The sequence below is a fragment of the Pomacea canaliculata genome, linkage group LG9 (assembly GCF_003073045.1).
Source record: "Pomacea canaliculata isolate SZHN2017 linkage group LG9, ASM307304v1, whole genome shotgun sequence".
Lineage (NCBI taxonomy): Eukaryota > Metazoa > Mollusca > Gastropoda > Architaenioglossa > Ampullariidae > Pomacea > Pomacea canaliculata.
The window spans coordinates 13,393,620-13,409,368 of NC_037598.1; the positions used below are offsets into that span (position 1 = coordinate 13,393,620).

General features: G+C 40.6%; 1 protein-coding gene and 1 long non-coding RNA gene across 2 annotated transcripts; both read right to left on the reverse strand.

The window, feature by feature from the left end:
* Window positions 1-779: 779 nt before the first annotated feature.
* On the reverse strand, window positions 780-7,156 carry LOC112572703 (lipoxygenase homology domain-containing protein 1-like). Its single transcript, XM_025252519.1, has 5 exons — window positions 7,004-7,156; window positions 5,081-5,337; window positions 1,714-1,837; window positions 1,383-1,433; window positions 780-956 (listed from the first exon to the last, which is right to left on the reverse strand). The coding sequence occupies exons 1-4, from the start codon at window positions 7,080-7,082 to the stop codon at window positions 1,420-1,422; spliced, it is 474 nt and encodes a 157-aa protein (XP_025108304.1). The 5' UTR covers window positions 7,083-7,156; the 3' UTR covers window positions 780-956; window positions 1,383-1,419.
* A 4,044-nt stretch (window positions 7,157-11,200) lies between these two features.
* On the reverse strand, window positions 11,201-15,687 carry LOC112572707. Its single transcript, XR_003101052.1, has 4 exons — window positions 15,424-15,687; window positions 13,381-13,504; window positions 11,834-11,884; window positions 11,201-11,387 (listed from the first exon to the last, which is right to left on the reverse strand). It is a non-coding gene; the product is annotated as an uncharacterized LOC112572707 (long non-coding RNA).
* Between the last annotated feature and the right edge of the window lie 62 nt (window positions 15,688-15,749).

Here is a 15,749-nt window from a genome sequence, read left to right on the forward strand (position 1 = left end):
TTTGTTCAGCAGTGCTTTTAGGCCCTTGGTCACCCAAGGTTTGTTGTTAGGATAAACATACACTGCCTTGATGGACTGGTGCAATCAACACTATTTTACTCCTCACTTTTACTCCTAACTGTTTGTTAAATGTCTGTATGATTCATGTGAGCAAAGACAAATTTCTGTCCTCCTGGGCAGACAATAAAGTCTGTTTTGATTTTGATTTTTGATTTTGATTTTGATTTGATTTTTAATTTCATATTGCACAAAGGGTAAACAGGACCACACACACTAGTCACATACAGCAGGACCACGAACCTCCATTACTAAACTGGTCGAAGATGAGTGTTTCCAGTTAACTACAAAAACGAGGCTCGTGTACACAAAGCTTAATTTATTAAAATATTAACTGTTTGAAAATATTCAAGTATTACCGACTATATTTTTCAGATAGTTTCGACGATTGCGCTCTCAGCAACCACCTGATACAGTCCGGCCACTTTTCAGCTCTTGATGACATCCGAAATAAGTAATTGTATTATTGGTTCAGCTTACTTCAAATTGCATTTTTGAAAAAGTATTTAAATATTGCTTTGATAATTATGAATTAGATGTATAACCTTTTTAGTTTTCATTTGTTATTTTTATTTTGTTGTTGTTGGTTTTTTTTTGTTTTTTTTTTTTTTTTTTTTGCTGTGGTTGTTTGTGCTTTTCTAGTTGTCTGATTGTTTTAAGATTGTAGTAAATTCTTGTTTTCGAATTCCCCTGAAAAACTCGTAAGAAAAAAAAAATCATGCTTGAAGAAACGTTCTTTATTATGACATGCCAGCAAGTTTCTACAAATAAAAGCAATTTCAGCAACTATTGGAGTCCTGGATCCCTTCAAAGTTTAACGGTGAAAACAAAATTCAGTTTGCAGTACTGTAAGTTGACCTCAGGAAATCCGCTCCAAAGCCAAGTTACTTCTCTTCATCCTTTGAACACAATATAATTATATATAATCACATCACACCCAAAACAAACAGACAATACAGACATAGAGTTTCAAAAAAGCTATTTTTAAAAAATCTTTTAGCATCATTTTTATCACACCGCACGAAAGACGGAAAATGACATCAATGTCTCCTTGAAGGTAAGGACACAAACGAACGAACACTCACACACACACACACACATATATATCTACAGGTGTTCAGGTCAAATTGAAATGCCATTTCTCATTTCTTCTACAAAGTCAACTTTACTTTCGATCAGATATTACAGTTTGTAGTACTCTAACCGCTAAAGCTTCTCATGCAATTCGACTTTCAAACATTTAGAATAATCTTGCTCCACAGCTCTTTGTGTAATTAGAATGTCTAGAGGTGTCCTAGATGATAAAGTAATGATTGGAAGTGTACCTTGTCATCCGATGTCTACCCTTGCCACGTTGATCCATCATTCCAGGGGACCTGTAGTAGGAGACAAAAGATACATGTATGTCAAGTGATACATTGTCAGATATGACTTCACATGCTGTTGAACACAAACCAAACCACTCATCTTACATAGGGTCTGTTTAGAAATGACTGATTGAAATACTCCCTAGTGCATTTTTCCTTTAAGAAAAAGACCTCCAGGATATGCACGAAATGTTCCAATGGTCACTCCTAAGTCCCTATGGTGGACTATATGTATGTGTGTTGATTTGCGTGGCATTTCTCTGACAATCAGTAGACAGGACACACTTACCTGCGCTACACGGTGGCGTGCGCTGTACTTCATAGTATGATTCCATCTCTTCTTGTTTTGTTGGGACCCAGCTTTTGACATTGAATACGCGATCGTTTATCATTTCAGCAGTTTTCATCCACACCTAGTTAGACAAGAATATAAAAAAAACCAATTTTGGTCAGCAAGTTAAGAAAGCATATTACTTACAGCAGCCACTAATTTAAAACATCTAAACTGATACAGTATGTTTACCTATCTAATCCCATCGCTATTGGTAAATTGCAATGGTAAATAACAAGTAATGGAGAATGAGCGAGAAAGTCAGCGAGAAAAGAGAGATCACTCTAGCGAAAAATATAGAAGGAGCAGACGACAATAGCGGACATGACAGTGGAAGGATGTTGTGTGAGTGTTAATGTGAGTGTAGATGACAGAAAAAATTCCTTTTTTTTCTCTCTATACGGGTAATTGTGTTAGAGCCCTTGTTATCGAGGATTACATCTAGACAAATCGCCTTCAGTGTCACACAGCTGTGTGTGGACGGTGTACCGTGGGCTTTATGTCGCCAAGAAACTGTAAGTGAAGCACTCAACGACTGCTGGTCCGACTATTTTTTGCATGTGTGTTTTTCAATCTGTAAGTCCTGAGCCATTCCAGCAACTTATTAACATCATGTGGACAGCCTCAGCCAATCGTTGTTTTGCGTTGAAAGAACGCGTACGGACGTCGTGTGTGTGTGTTGCTCGTGAGAGAGCCGGCGACTGTAACACGGTCCAGATGCTCAACCTCAGATGAAGTGTCAGTGGTGTGTGTCTGTGATGTTGTAGGTGCGCACATGATCATTCTTACTGTAGTTTGTTGTTTGCTGTATATTTTATACAATTAAACACAAAGCTCCACGAGCTCTGTACAACAAACTTGTAGACAACGGTGGGTTTCCGTCAATGGAAGTCCTTTTCCCCCGTGCTGTTTAGCATCTTATCGTAGAATATACTTTGAGAAACATCTCCTCCCTGTAAATCGCTCGAGAGGTTCAAACACAATCTGCAGCTTGCAGACGACATTGCACAAAGGAAAAACAACACAAGCTTGCACTTTCTTGCCATCGATGAAGATAGGGTTTGTTTATTTGTTGGTGTTTTATGCCGTGCCAGCAACTCGGGCTATATCACGGCAATAAAACTAATTTGAAATTGAAAGGTTTTGGGGTAAATCTTCTCAAGTCATGTATCTTTGAAAACAAACCAACATGATATGTGAACAAGGTGTAAAAGAAAAAATGAAGTGTAAAAAGATGTGGTGAAGCCCAAAAAGGCCACCAACACACCAGAAATCAAGAGACAACTATCAGAATATAAAAAAGAAACTTAAATTTCATGAGTCCTATCCTTTTTAAAAAGGTAAAGACTGCTGCCAATGGGACGGACCTAAATAAGAGAAATAAAGAATTTTCTGCTACAAACGGTCGACGGATAGTCGGAGCTCTGGACAGATAATCAAAATGTCTAACACATGAAAATTCCCCTTACACCAGGGGCAGCCTGGAGGTGGTTCACCTCGCAAGTTGTATCCTTGAGGGGCATAGGTGTGTCCTATCTTTAGTCTTGTAAGAACCACCTCCTCCCGCCTTGTAGTGTGGCACACAGGTGGGCGGTCGGAAAGACAGGGAAGAGTGGCGAATAATTTTTTTTTGACTTAAAAGTGTTCCAGTGGCTTTGCTATAAGGTCAGAATGTAGATTGAGAATAAAAGGTTTGCATTCCGATGAGATAAGTGACTGTATTTTACCAGGGGACTGACATGTAGCCTTGGCAGCCTGGTCTGCTTGAACATTGCCTGGAATACCAGAATGGCCAGGAGACTAAATAAAAACAATGTCCTTATTTGGTTGAATATGTGCTGCATGAATTTGATGAATCTGAACCACAAAGGGGGTGGTCAGAATAATTTGAAATGAGAGCTTGGAATTCAGAAAGGGAGCCTGAAATTATTAAAAAGTTGTGCTCCGAAGATTAGTGAGCATGCTGCAAGGCAAGCAAGATGGCATGAAGTTCCGCAATGAAAATAGAACATTCGTCCCTAAGTCGGACTGAAACAGCCCGTTGTGGTTGGCAGGACGGAACTGCTGCTGCAGCGACTGGGCCACCACTGGGGATTTTGGAGCCATCTGTAAAAACGTAGCAGAATTTAGAATAGGCACAAATAAGTTCATGAAAGTGTTGGAGGTAGATGGGGTCACTAATGTCCTCTTTTTTGAAAGCTGTAAGATCAAAACGGATCTCTGGAACAGGAAGGGTCCAAGGAGGAGTTGTTTGCAGAGATAAAGGTTCTACCTGATTAATATCTACTCCGGCAGCTTGTAGGTGAGATGCTACTCGGAGTGATAGAAGCTTTTGCTCCTTGGTACGAATGGCATACAGGGCAGCACGCTGAGGTCTGAAGACAGCACGGTACGCAGGGTTCCCACGATGAGCTTTTAAGCAACAGACATAGGATAGCATGAGTTTCAAACGACGGAGAGAAAGTGGAGGCTCACCAGCTTCTTTGTACAGGAGTGATGCGGAAGGCACCCAAACATGAACAAGATAGGGAGGAGTTGACAGTTTCTGTGTCTATTTAGCTGTTTTCTCCCAACGATCAGTATACTGTTCTTGAACTGGTACTAGTCAAGGGAGGATTTGTTTATCTTGAACTCTTCTTGCCTTCTGATAGTTTGCACTAGGGAACAGTTTAGCTGTTGTTTTATCTCTTATCCATAATCTTTACTTTCAAGACGTTTTTATGACATCTACAGGCTTCTTTAAGCCAGGGATGCCCAACCTACGGCCCGCGGGCCATATCCGGCCCGCGATGCGGTCCCATCCGGACCGCGAAACTTCTGCCCTGAGTGCAGGAAATCGGCATGTTAGTAATAACAAAAAACCTAAAAAAAAAAAAACGAAAAAAGGGAAGAAGAAGGATTTATCCCTACGTAGGGGCGTCTCTCAAACTTTTTTTCGATGGACGAACATTTCGATTCAGTGCTCCGACTTGGTGTCTCTACGATGCAGCCGGACATTCAGAAGTTGGTTTCAGGTAAACAACTTCAAATATCCCACTAATTATTACATAATTAATGGCAAGTACAACTTGTTTCTAAAAAAAATGGTATCTGCTCTATTTTTTTCCTTTTTTGTATATTTGCGGCCGTGCCACGCATGTCGGAAATGTGTATGGCCCGCAGGCCGCAAAAGGTTGGGCATCACTGCTTTAAGCCATTCGTGAACATTCATTTCTGGATGTTTTATAAATGAAGTGGAATCTTAAACGAGAACAATTCAGTACATATGAGACTATTGATTACCTGAAAGCTGCATAAGGGTTTAGTGTCAAAAATGTTTATTTACCTTTTCGAGAAACCAGTCAGGGGAAGAGCCACTGTTATCACGATAAATTCTGATAGCACATACGTCCTTGAGGTTAACCTGGTCGTATACGCTGAATTGGTCTACAGAATTTTGCTGAAAATCGTTGCGTAATATATTGTCCAAGAATAAAGGCGGGGATTCTCCTCCATCAGGGTCAATCAAAATGATGTGCACATCGGCGTTAGTACCGGCGTGCTCTTTATTCGATGTTTTTGTCCATATCCTCCAAGCTCTTCCTAGAAGACATCATCCATCATTCATAATCAGTCATCCATCACCCACCATCATCATCATCATCATCATCATCATCATCATCATCATCATCATCATCATCATCATCATCATCATCAAAATCAAATCATCAATCATCATCATCATCCACATCATATCATCATCATCATTATTATTATTAATCGATCATTCTGCTGCTTTTAAGTATGCCAAATTTTGCTTTCTTATTCGTAGGCGTAGTTGTCAAAGATTTCGTCTCAACAGAGTTACAAATTCTCTTTGGAAAGAAACACAGCAGCAAGACAGTTAAAGCACAACTTAATCATGGCAGTGTAAAAGCTTCAGTGAAAACAACAGTATACTACAAATATACATGAAGCTGGGTGTAGGGGCAGACACATGCTTTCACGATTTTTTGTTTGTTTGTTTTATTTGGTTACTTCTTTTTTTTTTTTTTTTTTTTTTTTGCAGAGTGTGATTTCGAAATATTTCCTAAATTTACCTCGCTAAAGACTTTCTCGCGGGCATCATGTGATACTTTGTCAACAAGCCACCCTAGACACTAATTGGGGCGATTGTTACTTCCCATTTAAGTTACCACATGACAGTGAGCTAAAAAGGGTGATTTTGAAATAAAGCAAGAAAAACATTAATAGAAAGAGATCTTAAAAATACTGGGTCTGAAATCTAGTATTTTGTCAAGCGACAACTGTGTCGAACTAGTGTAATGATCTCGACCAGTATTCAAGTGGATGTAGCAATGTGGTTTAGGAGATGCCTGAAGCTGACAAAGAAAGCATGGACATGTGAGAAACGCGTGTGTCCTAGAATCCTGTATATTAAGCTTGGTCTTGACCGAATTCCTTTTGACAATATTGATAGTGGTACACAGACTAGGTAAACAAATGGCAAGAAGTAATGAAGATGAAACAAAGGTGAAACTTAAGCCGATTTTTGTTAGCTTCTTATCGCACATGTTTCTGAAATGGGTGTCGGCAACAGGAGAATGCAAATGAACAGGTTCCAGAATACTAGTTAGTGAACAGTTAATAAAACAATATTATTTCTTGCTTCCCCACTCTTGTGATCTTCATGTCTTCTGTGAGGTGTGGTCAAGAAATAGTAAAGTAATTGCAAACTTAAGAGTAAGTATTAAATAAAAAAAGATCGAGTTCTTGAAAATTTACTACATTCATCAACTTCCTCCTGTTTGCAATCATTAAGAAATTTTAATTTTCACAATGTATGACATATGCGGCCATGTGCTGATACATTTATATGTATTCTTACAGTTCTTTTCAATTGATAACGGATCAAAACCTTATTAAGCCTGAAGAAGAAGCACCTGACTTCAGTAAAACTCCTTTATTTCCTCTTTTATAAACTTATGAAGAGTTCGTGGGCTGACCGAATGTCAAAACATGTATAGGTCCCACAGGCGTGTTAACAGTTCCTTCACAGCAGATGTATATGTCGTTGTCCACACTAAGTGTCAGACCAGCTTAGCCCGTCTGCTACAGACGACTTCTTTTAAACAAGGAGGATACCTGCTACATATATTTTATGTGGCTAGCGTTTAAATCTTTGGATTACAGCGCCTTAAAAGTAGAATACACCATACTATATGCATTTCGCTTCTTTTTTTTTTTAATAATTGATTATTTTATTTACCGTCTGGCACGATCCGACCGTAAGCATCATCGACACCAAAACCTACAAGAAGCCAGAACACAGATGCAATTCGCCACATGGTAACGGATTGAATCAAGAAGCTCCAACTGAAGCGAATGTGTTTACATTTATCTAACACAGACGACGTTCAAACATCTGTGACGACAGTTTCAAGCTTTCGCAGTCACGCGATACCATCGATTCAAATCTCAGATGCGCGTGGAAACACACGCAGACACACAAACACATCCACCGTTAGGACCAGGCTTGTCACTGTTCTTTGCTGTCATCTCTTATGGTCCTGTCATTTTTGCGAGCAACAACAACAACAATAATAATAATAATAATAATAATAATAATAATAATAATAATAATAATAATAATAATAATAATAATAATAATAATAATAAGAAGAAGAAGAAGAAGAAGAACAACAACAAATGCGGATGTTGTAAAGCGCATACTAACACTTCTAAGGAGCGTTCTCTTTGCGCTTAAGAACAAGAAAGAAACAGAAAACATACGGGCAACAGGAAAACAAACAACACATGCGCCATAAACGAAGAAACAACAGTACTAACAAAGAAAAAAACAAAATACAAAAAAATGTAAAGGGGATTTAAGTAGCAAAAGCAGAAACTGAGAGTACTTTGATGTTGTAAAAGGAAGACGATCAAGAAAGTGTGTGAAAAAGCAGTCGTATGATATGAAAGGTAGTCAGGAGTAATGTTTACGGAAGATGTGGCGAACTCTGGTTGAGGTCTTATGTGCAACCTGATGCACGAAGAGGAATAGATAGATAGATGATGTGAGAGGTAGTCAGGAGTAATGTTTACGGAAGAGGTGTGTTTTCAGTTCACGTTTAAAGGATTCAACAGCGGGTAGGTGGCGGACATGGAAAGGGAGACAGTTCCTTTGTTTTTCCGCACAATAACTAAAAATCCTGTATCTTATGGTTTAAGTGACAAGAAGAGTAATGACATGATAATCAGACGAGCAGAGGATTTCCAGCTGGGATCTTCGTAACGATGCTTTCTACATCTTAAAAATTAAAGTCTTTTCCGACTCCGGTAGCCTCTGTGTTTATTTTCTGTCTGTGAGTATTTTTACTGTTAATGTTATTTGCGTCGCTATGATATACTTTAATGTGAAATCTGCATGAAAGACCCGTATAGTCATTGAAACACTAAACAGCGCTCCGCCTATGAAATATTTCTCCATGTGCAAGAGAGACATAAACTGAACCTGCAATGCCAACAACAATGCTGAAATCATTAAATTCCACACACTCTGCTATATCAACATCATTAAATGCCACAGAGTTTTCCATGCAGCAAAGAAAGCTTTGTGACTCCTTTTAAAACAAAAATAAAATCACTCAATTAGAATTTGACAGAACGTAAATTCTTCTCCATAACGACAGATGTTACTGGTCTCGGCCATCTTACAGACAAAGAAACCCTTCATGTTTATAGTCACTTGGAAGGCAACAGGCGGTCAAAATGTGTTGCTGGTGCACGAAACGTACCCTCCTCCTCCTCCTCATCATCATCATCATCATCATCATCATCATCATTGTCGCGTGTCAGCGATTGTGCTGTCATCCTTGCATGCCTCCCATACTGAGCTGGCCCATCGTTAGGTGTTGTCTTCACGCTTTTGTCCCCTCTTTGTCTTACGTCTTGCGCGCGCGTGCACAGCTTCCTTGATGCGTCAATTTTCTTTTTCCTTGTTTGACGTCATGGGTAGTCGTCATCAAGTAACAGACGGTGCTGGACCGTGGCCATGACAGTCAGAGTTTTTCATTTGTGTCGACCGATCTGCCACAAGCCGTTTTGGGTGAGTAGAGATCCATTCTGTCGGGTTCCACTCCATTCTAGTCTGTAAGGGCCTTTGGGTGGCGGTGGAAGTGCAAGTGAAAGAATCTGTTTATGTTCAAAGCCATAGTCCGATGTTTAATTGCAAGATTTGTACTTTGTTAGGTTAACGTTCGTGATTGCCGGGTCGCGACGCTTGTAGCGCGTACTCGTTTCCCGTTGTATGGATTTGTGTAAGATCAACATTAGATTTTTGACGAATCTTATGACTAGTCCGATGGTCAGATATATGTGTCAGTGTGAAAATATTGTTTTAGAAATTGAGCAGTTTCGGGACACGTCTGTTGATTGTAAGAATTCTTTTATCTACAGGCTTATTTTTCGTTCTTCTTCACTCTTCCTCCTGTTGTTGTTTTTCGCTCTTCCTTCGTGTCACCGTGTCTTCACATCCTTTGTTCGCATTGCTGTCCGTCATCGTGTCGAGCGTCCACCCTGCACCATCATCATCATCTCGGCGGCGCGTGAACTCGCGACCCTGCTGCACCAGTGTGCGGAAAGGCTTTCGACTGAACACCTAGAGCAGGAATCTTCGAGCAGAAGCTCACGTGGCCAGTTGCCGGCCTACATCATCGCATCTGGACGGGAAGACAGAGAAGGGTGGGGATACGTCTTTAGAGCGGTAAGCAAGGCCAGAGGGCGGGCTGCCGTCTGTGGACATCTTCAACGGACTTCTAAACTGTCACCCCGCAGTGCATGCAGGTGATATATTGTATATTCGGTGACTGAGATTAGCCTGTGCACAGGGCAGCTGATTTGTCTTATTTTAATTTATCTATTTTTTTGTTTGTCGGATTGCTCGCGCTGATCTATATTTGTTCATGTGAGAGTTTGGAATTTTTGATTTTTGATTCCTATTAGTATTATTTTTGTAGCTAATAAATTAGTTGTGAGTTGTTACGTGAATTTTGTCTTTGTGATTTCTGTGTATGGTCTGCGCTCAGCTGAAGTTCGACTGGCTTCATCGCGGTCACGCGACAATCATCATCATGTAGAGGAGGTCACTTCTCGACTGTTCCTTCTCCCGACCCCATAAAGTTTACCGAGATAGACTTCGTAAGCAGGGTTCTGTCTGTATTACTTTCTTATTTTTCTTGTTGTTGGCTTTCCGAACTCTTGCTCAAAATCCAGCTATCCCAAATGCATGCACATACAAAATAGTATATGAACTTCATACAGTAGTACCTCAGTGTATACGTAAAACACAAGGTGTATACACATGCACAGCAGTACACTAGTGTGTATATATAATAGTGTATTAGTACCAATACATAATAATTAATACATGTATAGTAGTACTTTAGTACACACATATAGCAGTACATTAGTACCCATACATAGTAATTAATAAATATATTATAGTACAGTCGTACACACATGGTAATGAATCCATATACAGTAGTACATTAGGGCATATGCATGGCAGTGCTGAGTTGTAGTACTTAAAGATGGAAGTATGTGTTGCACATGTATAGTCATAGTTGTAGTCCATACACGAATGCAGTGTATGTGGCACGTGCACACAATGGTTTGTGTAGTGTGTGTGTGTGTGTGTGTGTGTGTGTGTGTGTGTGTGTGTGTGTGTGTGTGTGTGTGTGTGTGTGTGTGTGTGTGTGTGTGTGTGTGTGAGTACAGATGTAATACGATATAAATGGAGTTTAATAAACATAAAAACAATAACGAAAGCATTTAAACATAAGAACACTTGCCGTTTTGACGGCGTGGGTGGATGGAGGTGCGGTTAAGAAGGCGTGGAATTACTGTTTGGATTCCCCTTCCATGAGCACGTGACAATCAAATCCTATTGACTATCGCACAGTTAGAGAAAGACTTCTCTACAGACTTTTCTTTGGAGCCATGATTGAGGAATATCTGATTAAAATAAAGTAAAAAATTACTAAATAAGAAGGATGAGCACAGATAAGGAACGACTGATCGTGACTGTGTCTCGAGCGCGAATGATGACATGATGGTCGGTCACGCGTGGCTGTTCGTTATCCGAAATTTTGTTCGCTATCCGAGACAAATTTTTAACGAAAGTTTTGTTTATTATCCAAAATATTCGCTATCCGAGGCGTTCGCTAACCGAGGTTCCACTGTGATTGTATGATTGGTACAGCTTACGTCTACTTGCATTTTTGACATAGTATTTAACTATTGCTTTGATAATTACGAATTTCTTTTCTTTTCTGTTGTTTTTTCGTTGTTTTTTGTTTTTTGTTGGGTGTTTTTTTGGCTGTTTGTGCTTTTCTAATTGTCTGATGGTTTTAAGATTCCAGTAAATTTTTGTTTCCACACTCCCCTGAAAAACTCGTAAGGCAAATTTCATGCATGAACAGACGTTCTTTATTATGACATGCCAGCAAGTTTCTACAAATAAAAGCAATTTCAGCAAGTATTTGAGTCCTGGATGCCTTCAAAGTTTAGACGGTGAAAACAAAATTTCAGTTTGCAGTACTGTAAGTTGACCTCAGGAAATCTGCTCCAAAGCCACGTTACTTCTCTTCATCCTTTGAACACAATATAATTATATATAATCACACCTAAAACGAAAAAACAATACAGACATAGAGTTCAAAAAGCTATTTTTTTCAAATCGTTTAGAAGTATTTAATAACATCGAACAAAAGACTGAAAATGCCATTTATGTCTAGTTCAAAGTAAGTACACGCACGAACGAACACAAACACATTCTCCATCTCTCTTTCTCTCACTCACACACACGCACACACTCACATACACAGGCGTTCAGCTCAAAGTGAAATGCCATTTCTCATTTCTTCTACAAACTAAACTTTACTTTCGATCAGATATTACAATTTGTAGTACTCTAACCGCTAACAGTTTTCATGCAATTCGACTTTCAAACATTTAGAACAATCTTGCTCCACAGCTCTTTGTGTAATTAGAATGTCTAGAGGTGTCCTAGATGATAAAGTAATGATTGGAAGTGTACCTTGTCATCCGCTGTCTACCATTGCCACGTTGATGCATCACGGCAGGTGACCTGTAGTGGAAGACAAAAGATACATGTATGTGAAGTGATACATTGTCAGATATGACTTCACATGCTGTTGATGACAAACCAAACCACTCATCTGATATGAGGTCTGTGTAGAAATAAGTGATAAAAGTACTCCCTAGTGCATTTTTTTCGTTTAAGAAAAAGACCTCCAGGATATGCACGAAATGTTGCAATGGTCACTCCTAAGACCTGGGGATGCGTTTTGATTTGAGTGGCATTTCTCTGACAATCAGTAGACAGGTGTCACGGTAAGGGGGGGGGGGTAGAGGGAGAGCGGGGGGCGTAGCCAGCCCTGTGTGTCGCCCTCTGCCGTGTAACAGTCAACAGAGTAAAAGAGTGGGGTGGATGAAAGGAAGGTTGACACGTTTGATTGTCCCGCTGTTCGTGGGCCATGAAATTAAGCGAATTCCACCTGCGGCTCGGGCAGTGCTCACACCTGGTCTAGTGTGACTGGGGTGGGTATTTAACCCCCACCGTATCGGCCAGTTGGATCGATCTTTTGAGCTACCGAGGGGCTATCGATTGAGCGGCTGCTGTTATTTTTGGATTTGTGGATTGGAGTGATTTTATTTCACTGACTCGTTCTTGCTGCTTTTGGTGCGGAGCCGCTGCTGCTGTTTAGGAGATTGTTACCTCAGTAGAACTGCTGCTGTTGTGGTTAGCAGCTGACGTAAGTTTGCTGAAGGTTCCACGCCGATTCTGCCACTGGGAGTGGTGGATATCGCAGAGCTGACGAGAGGTTCTTGGTAAAGAACAACCAGAGCCGGCGATAAGGCGGAAAGCATCCCATCCGAGCCTCGGAGAGTGTTGAGCAAGTGGGCTCCATCCTCATACCTATCAGCGACGACAACTACAGACTGCGGGGAGGCCCGTCGCTGTCGTTTTTAAAATCCGTGCATTGAGGAGAGGAAAGACATGTCCGTGGAGTGTCGAGGACACCGAAGATTTCCCGCTGGTGTCGGCATAAAGCAAAGTAAGATTTTTACTTTTTAAGTTCCACCAGTAGAGAGAGGGGGGGGGGAAAGGTTTCGTACCCCCATTGTTACTCTCCACCGTCATCGAGAGAGGGAGAGTAAGACTGTTGACTCGGACTTTGAGGACTTTTGTGTGTTGCTGAATATTTATGAACACGTGGACTTTTCTTGTGACTTAGAAAAGTGCTCTACGAGACTAATCATCAGGAATGCCTTGACATTGACATGTGTAGGTAGTCTTTGTGAATTTGTGAAGACCAGCCTGCGTGCGGTCTTAGTATGTGCGTTTAATAATATTTGGTGTCTGCTATTGTAACGCTGATATCGTTGTGTACGAGGGGAAGTGTATGGTTTAAACTGCTTTATTTGGAAGTTTCATGTATTGATATCTATTTTTGAAGTTTTCGTGTATAATAACTACTTGGACGAACTAACCTGAAGTGATCTCGTGTTTTGTTATTGGAAAGAATGCGAATGTTGGTCGTGACAACAGGACACACTTACCTGCGCTACACGGTGGCGAGCGCTGTACTTCATAGTGTGATGCCCTCTCTTCTTGTTCTGTTGGGACCCAGCGGTTGATATTAAATACACGATCGTTTTTCATGTGAGCAGCTTTTATCCACACCTAGTTAGACAACAGTATAAAAACAATAATTTGGTCAGCACATTTAAAACATCTAAACTGATACAGTATCTTTACCTATCTAATCCCTTCGCTATTGGTAAATTGCAATGGTAAATAACATGTACTGGAGAATGAGCAAGAGTGTCAGCGAGAAAAGCGAGATCACTCTAGCCAAAAAGGTACAAGCAGACGGCTATTGCGGACATGACAGTAGAAGGATGTTAATGTGAGCGTAGATGCCAGAAAAAATTCCTTGTCTAGTCATGTTTTTTTTCTCTCTCTATACGGGCAATTGTGTTAGAGCCCTTGTGATCGAGGATTACATCTAGACAAATCGCCTTCAGTGTGTGGACGGGTGTACATTGAGCTTCATGTTGCCAAGAAACTGTAAGTGAAGCACTCAACGGCTGCTGGTGCGACTTTTTTTCAATCTTTCAGTTTTTCAGTCCTGAGCCATTCCAGCAACTTATTCACATCATGTGGACAGCCTCAGCCAATCGTTGTTTTGTATTGAAAGAACGCGTACGGACGTCGTGTGTGTGTGTTGCTCGTGAGAGAGCCGGCGACTGTAACACGGTCCAGATGCTCAACCTCAGATGAAGTGTCAGTGGTGTGTGTCTGTGATGTTGTAGGTGCGGGGGGGGGGGAAATTGGTGTTTTACGCCGTGTCAGCAACTAAGGCTATATTACGGCAAGCAGCCAGCCCTGTAAACAGATGCCACGTGCATAGAAAGAAAAGCGTGCCCGAGACGAGAAATGAACTCAGGGCAGCCAACCTTCACTGTATTGGTGACAGGCGCTAACCGTTGCGCCACCTATGTTGTAGGTGCGCACATGATTATTATTAATGTAGTTTGTTGTGTCTTGTATATTTTCTACAATAAAATACAAAGCTCCACGAGCTCTGTACAACAAACTTGTAGACAACGGTGGGTTTCCGTCAATGGCAATCCTTTTTTCCCGTGCTGTTTAGCATCTTGTCGTAGAATAAACTTCGAGAAACATCTCCTCCCTGTTAATCGCTCGACAGTCCCAAACACAATCTGCAGCTCGCAGACGACATTGCACAGAGGAAGAACAACACAAACTTGCACTTTCTTGCCATCGATGAAGATAGGGAGGAGTTGACAGTTTCTGTGTCTATTTAGCTGTTTTCTACCAACGATCAGTATACTGTTCTTGAACTGGTACTAGTCAAGGGAGGATTTGTTTATCTTGAACTCTTTCTGCATTCTGATAGTTTGCACTAGGGAACAGTTTAACTGTTGTTTTATCTCTTATCCATAATCTTTACTTTCAAGACGTTTTTATGACATCTACAGCATTCTTTAAGCCAGGGATGCCCAACCTACGGCCCGCGGGCCATATCCGGCCAGCGATGCGGTCCCATCCGGACCGCGAAACTTCTGCCCTGAGTGCAGGAAATCGGCATGTTAGTAATAAAAAAAAAAAAAAAACTAAAAAAAAAAAAAAACGAAAAAAGGGAAGAAGAAGGATTTATCCCTACGTAGGGACGTCTCTCAAACTTTTTTTCGATGGACGAACATTTCGATTCAGTGCTCCGACTTGGTGTCTCTACGATGCAGCCGGACATTCAGAAGTTGGTTTCAGGTAAACAACTTCAAATATCCCACTAATTATTACATAATTAGTAAGTACAACTTTTTTCTAAAAAAAATGGTATCTGCTCTATTTTTTTCCTTTTTTGTATATTTGCGGCCCGTGACACGCATGTCGGAAATGTGTATGGCCCGCAGGCCGAAAAAGGTTGGGCATCACTGCTTTAAGCCATTCGTGAACATTCATTTCTGGATGTTTATAAATGAAGTGGAATCTTAAACGAGAACAATTCAGTACATATGAGACTATTGATTACCTGAAAGCTGCATAAGGGTTTAGTGTCAAAAATGTTTATTTACCTTTTCGAGAAACCAGTCAGGGGAAGAGCCACTGTTATCACGATAAATTCTGATAGCGCAGACGTCCTTGAGGTTAACCATGTCGTATACGCTGAATTGGTCTACAGAATTTTGCTGAAAATCGTTGCGTAATATATTGTCCAAGAATAAAGGCGGGGATTCTCCTCCATCAGGGTCAATCAAAATGATGTGCACATCGGCGTTAGTACCGGCGTGCTCTTTATTCGATGTTTTTGTCCATATCCTCCAAGCTCTTCCTAGAAGACATCATCCATCATTCATAATCAGTCATCCATCACCCACCCATCATCATCATCATCATCATC

Excerpts from the sequence above, each read along its gene's own strand:
- LOC112572703 (XM_025252519.1), bottom strand. The coding sequence starts at position 7,082 with ATGTGGCGAATTGCATCTGTGTTCTGGCTTCTTGTAGGTTTTGGTGTC. Across the intron at positions 5,338-7,003 it reads CGGTCGGATCGTGCCAGACG|GAAGAGCTTGGAGGATATGG; the intron begins GTAAATAAAATA and ends GATGTCTTCTAG. Across the intron at positions 1,838-5,080 it reads CTGACTGGTTTCTCGAAAAG|GTGTGGATGAAAACTGCTGA; the intron begins GTAAATAAACAT and ends TTGTCTAACTAG.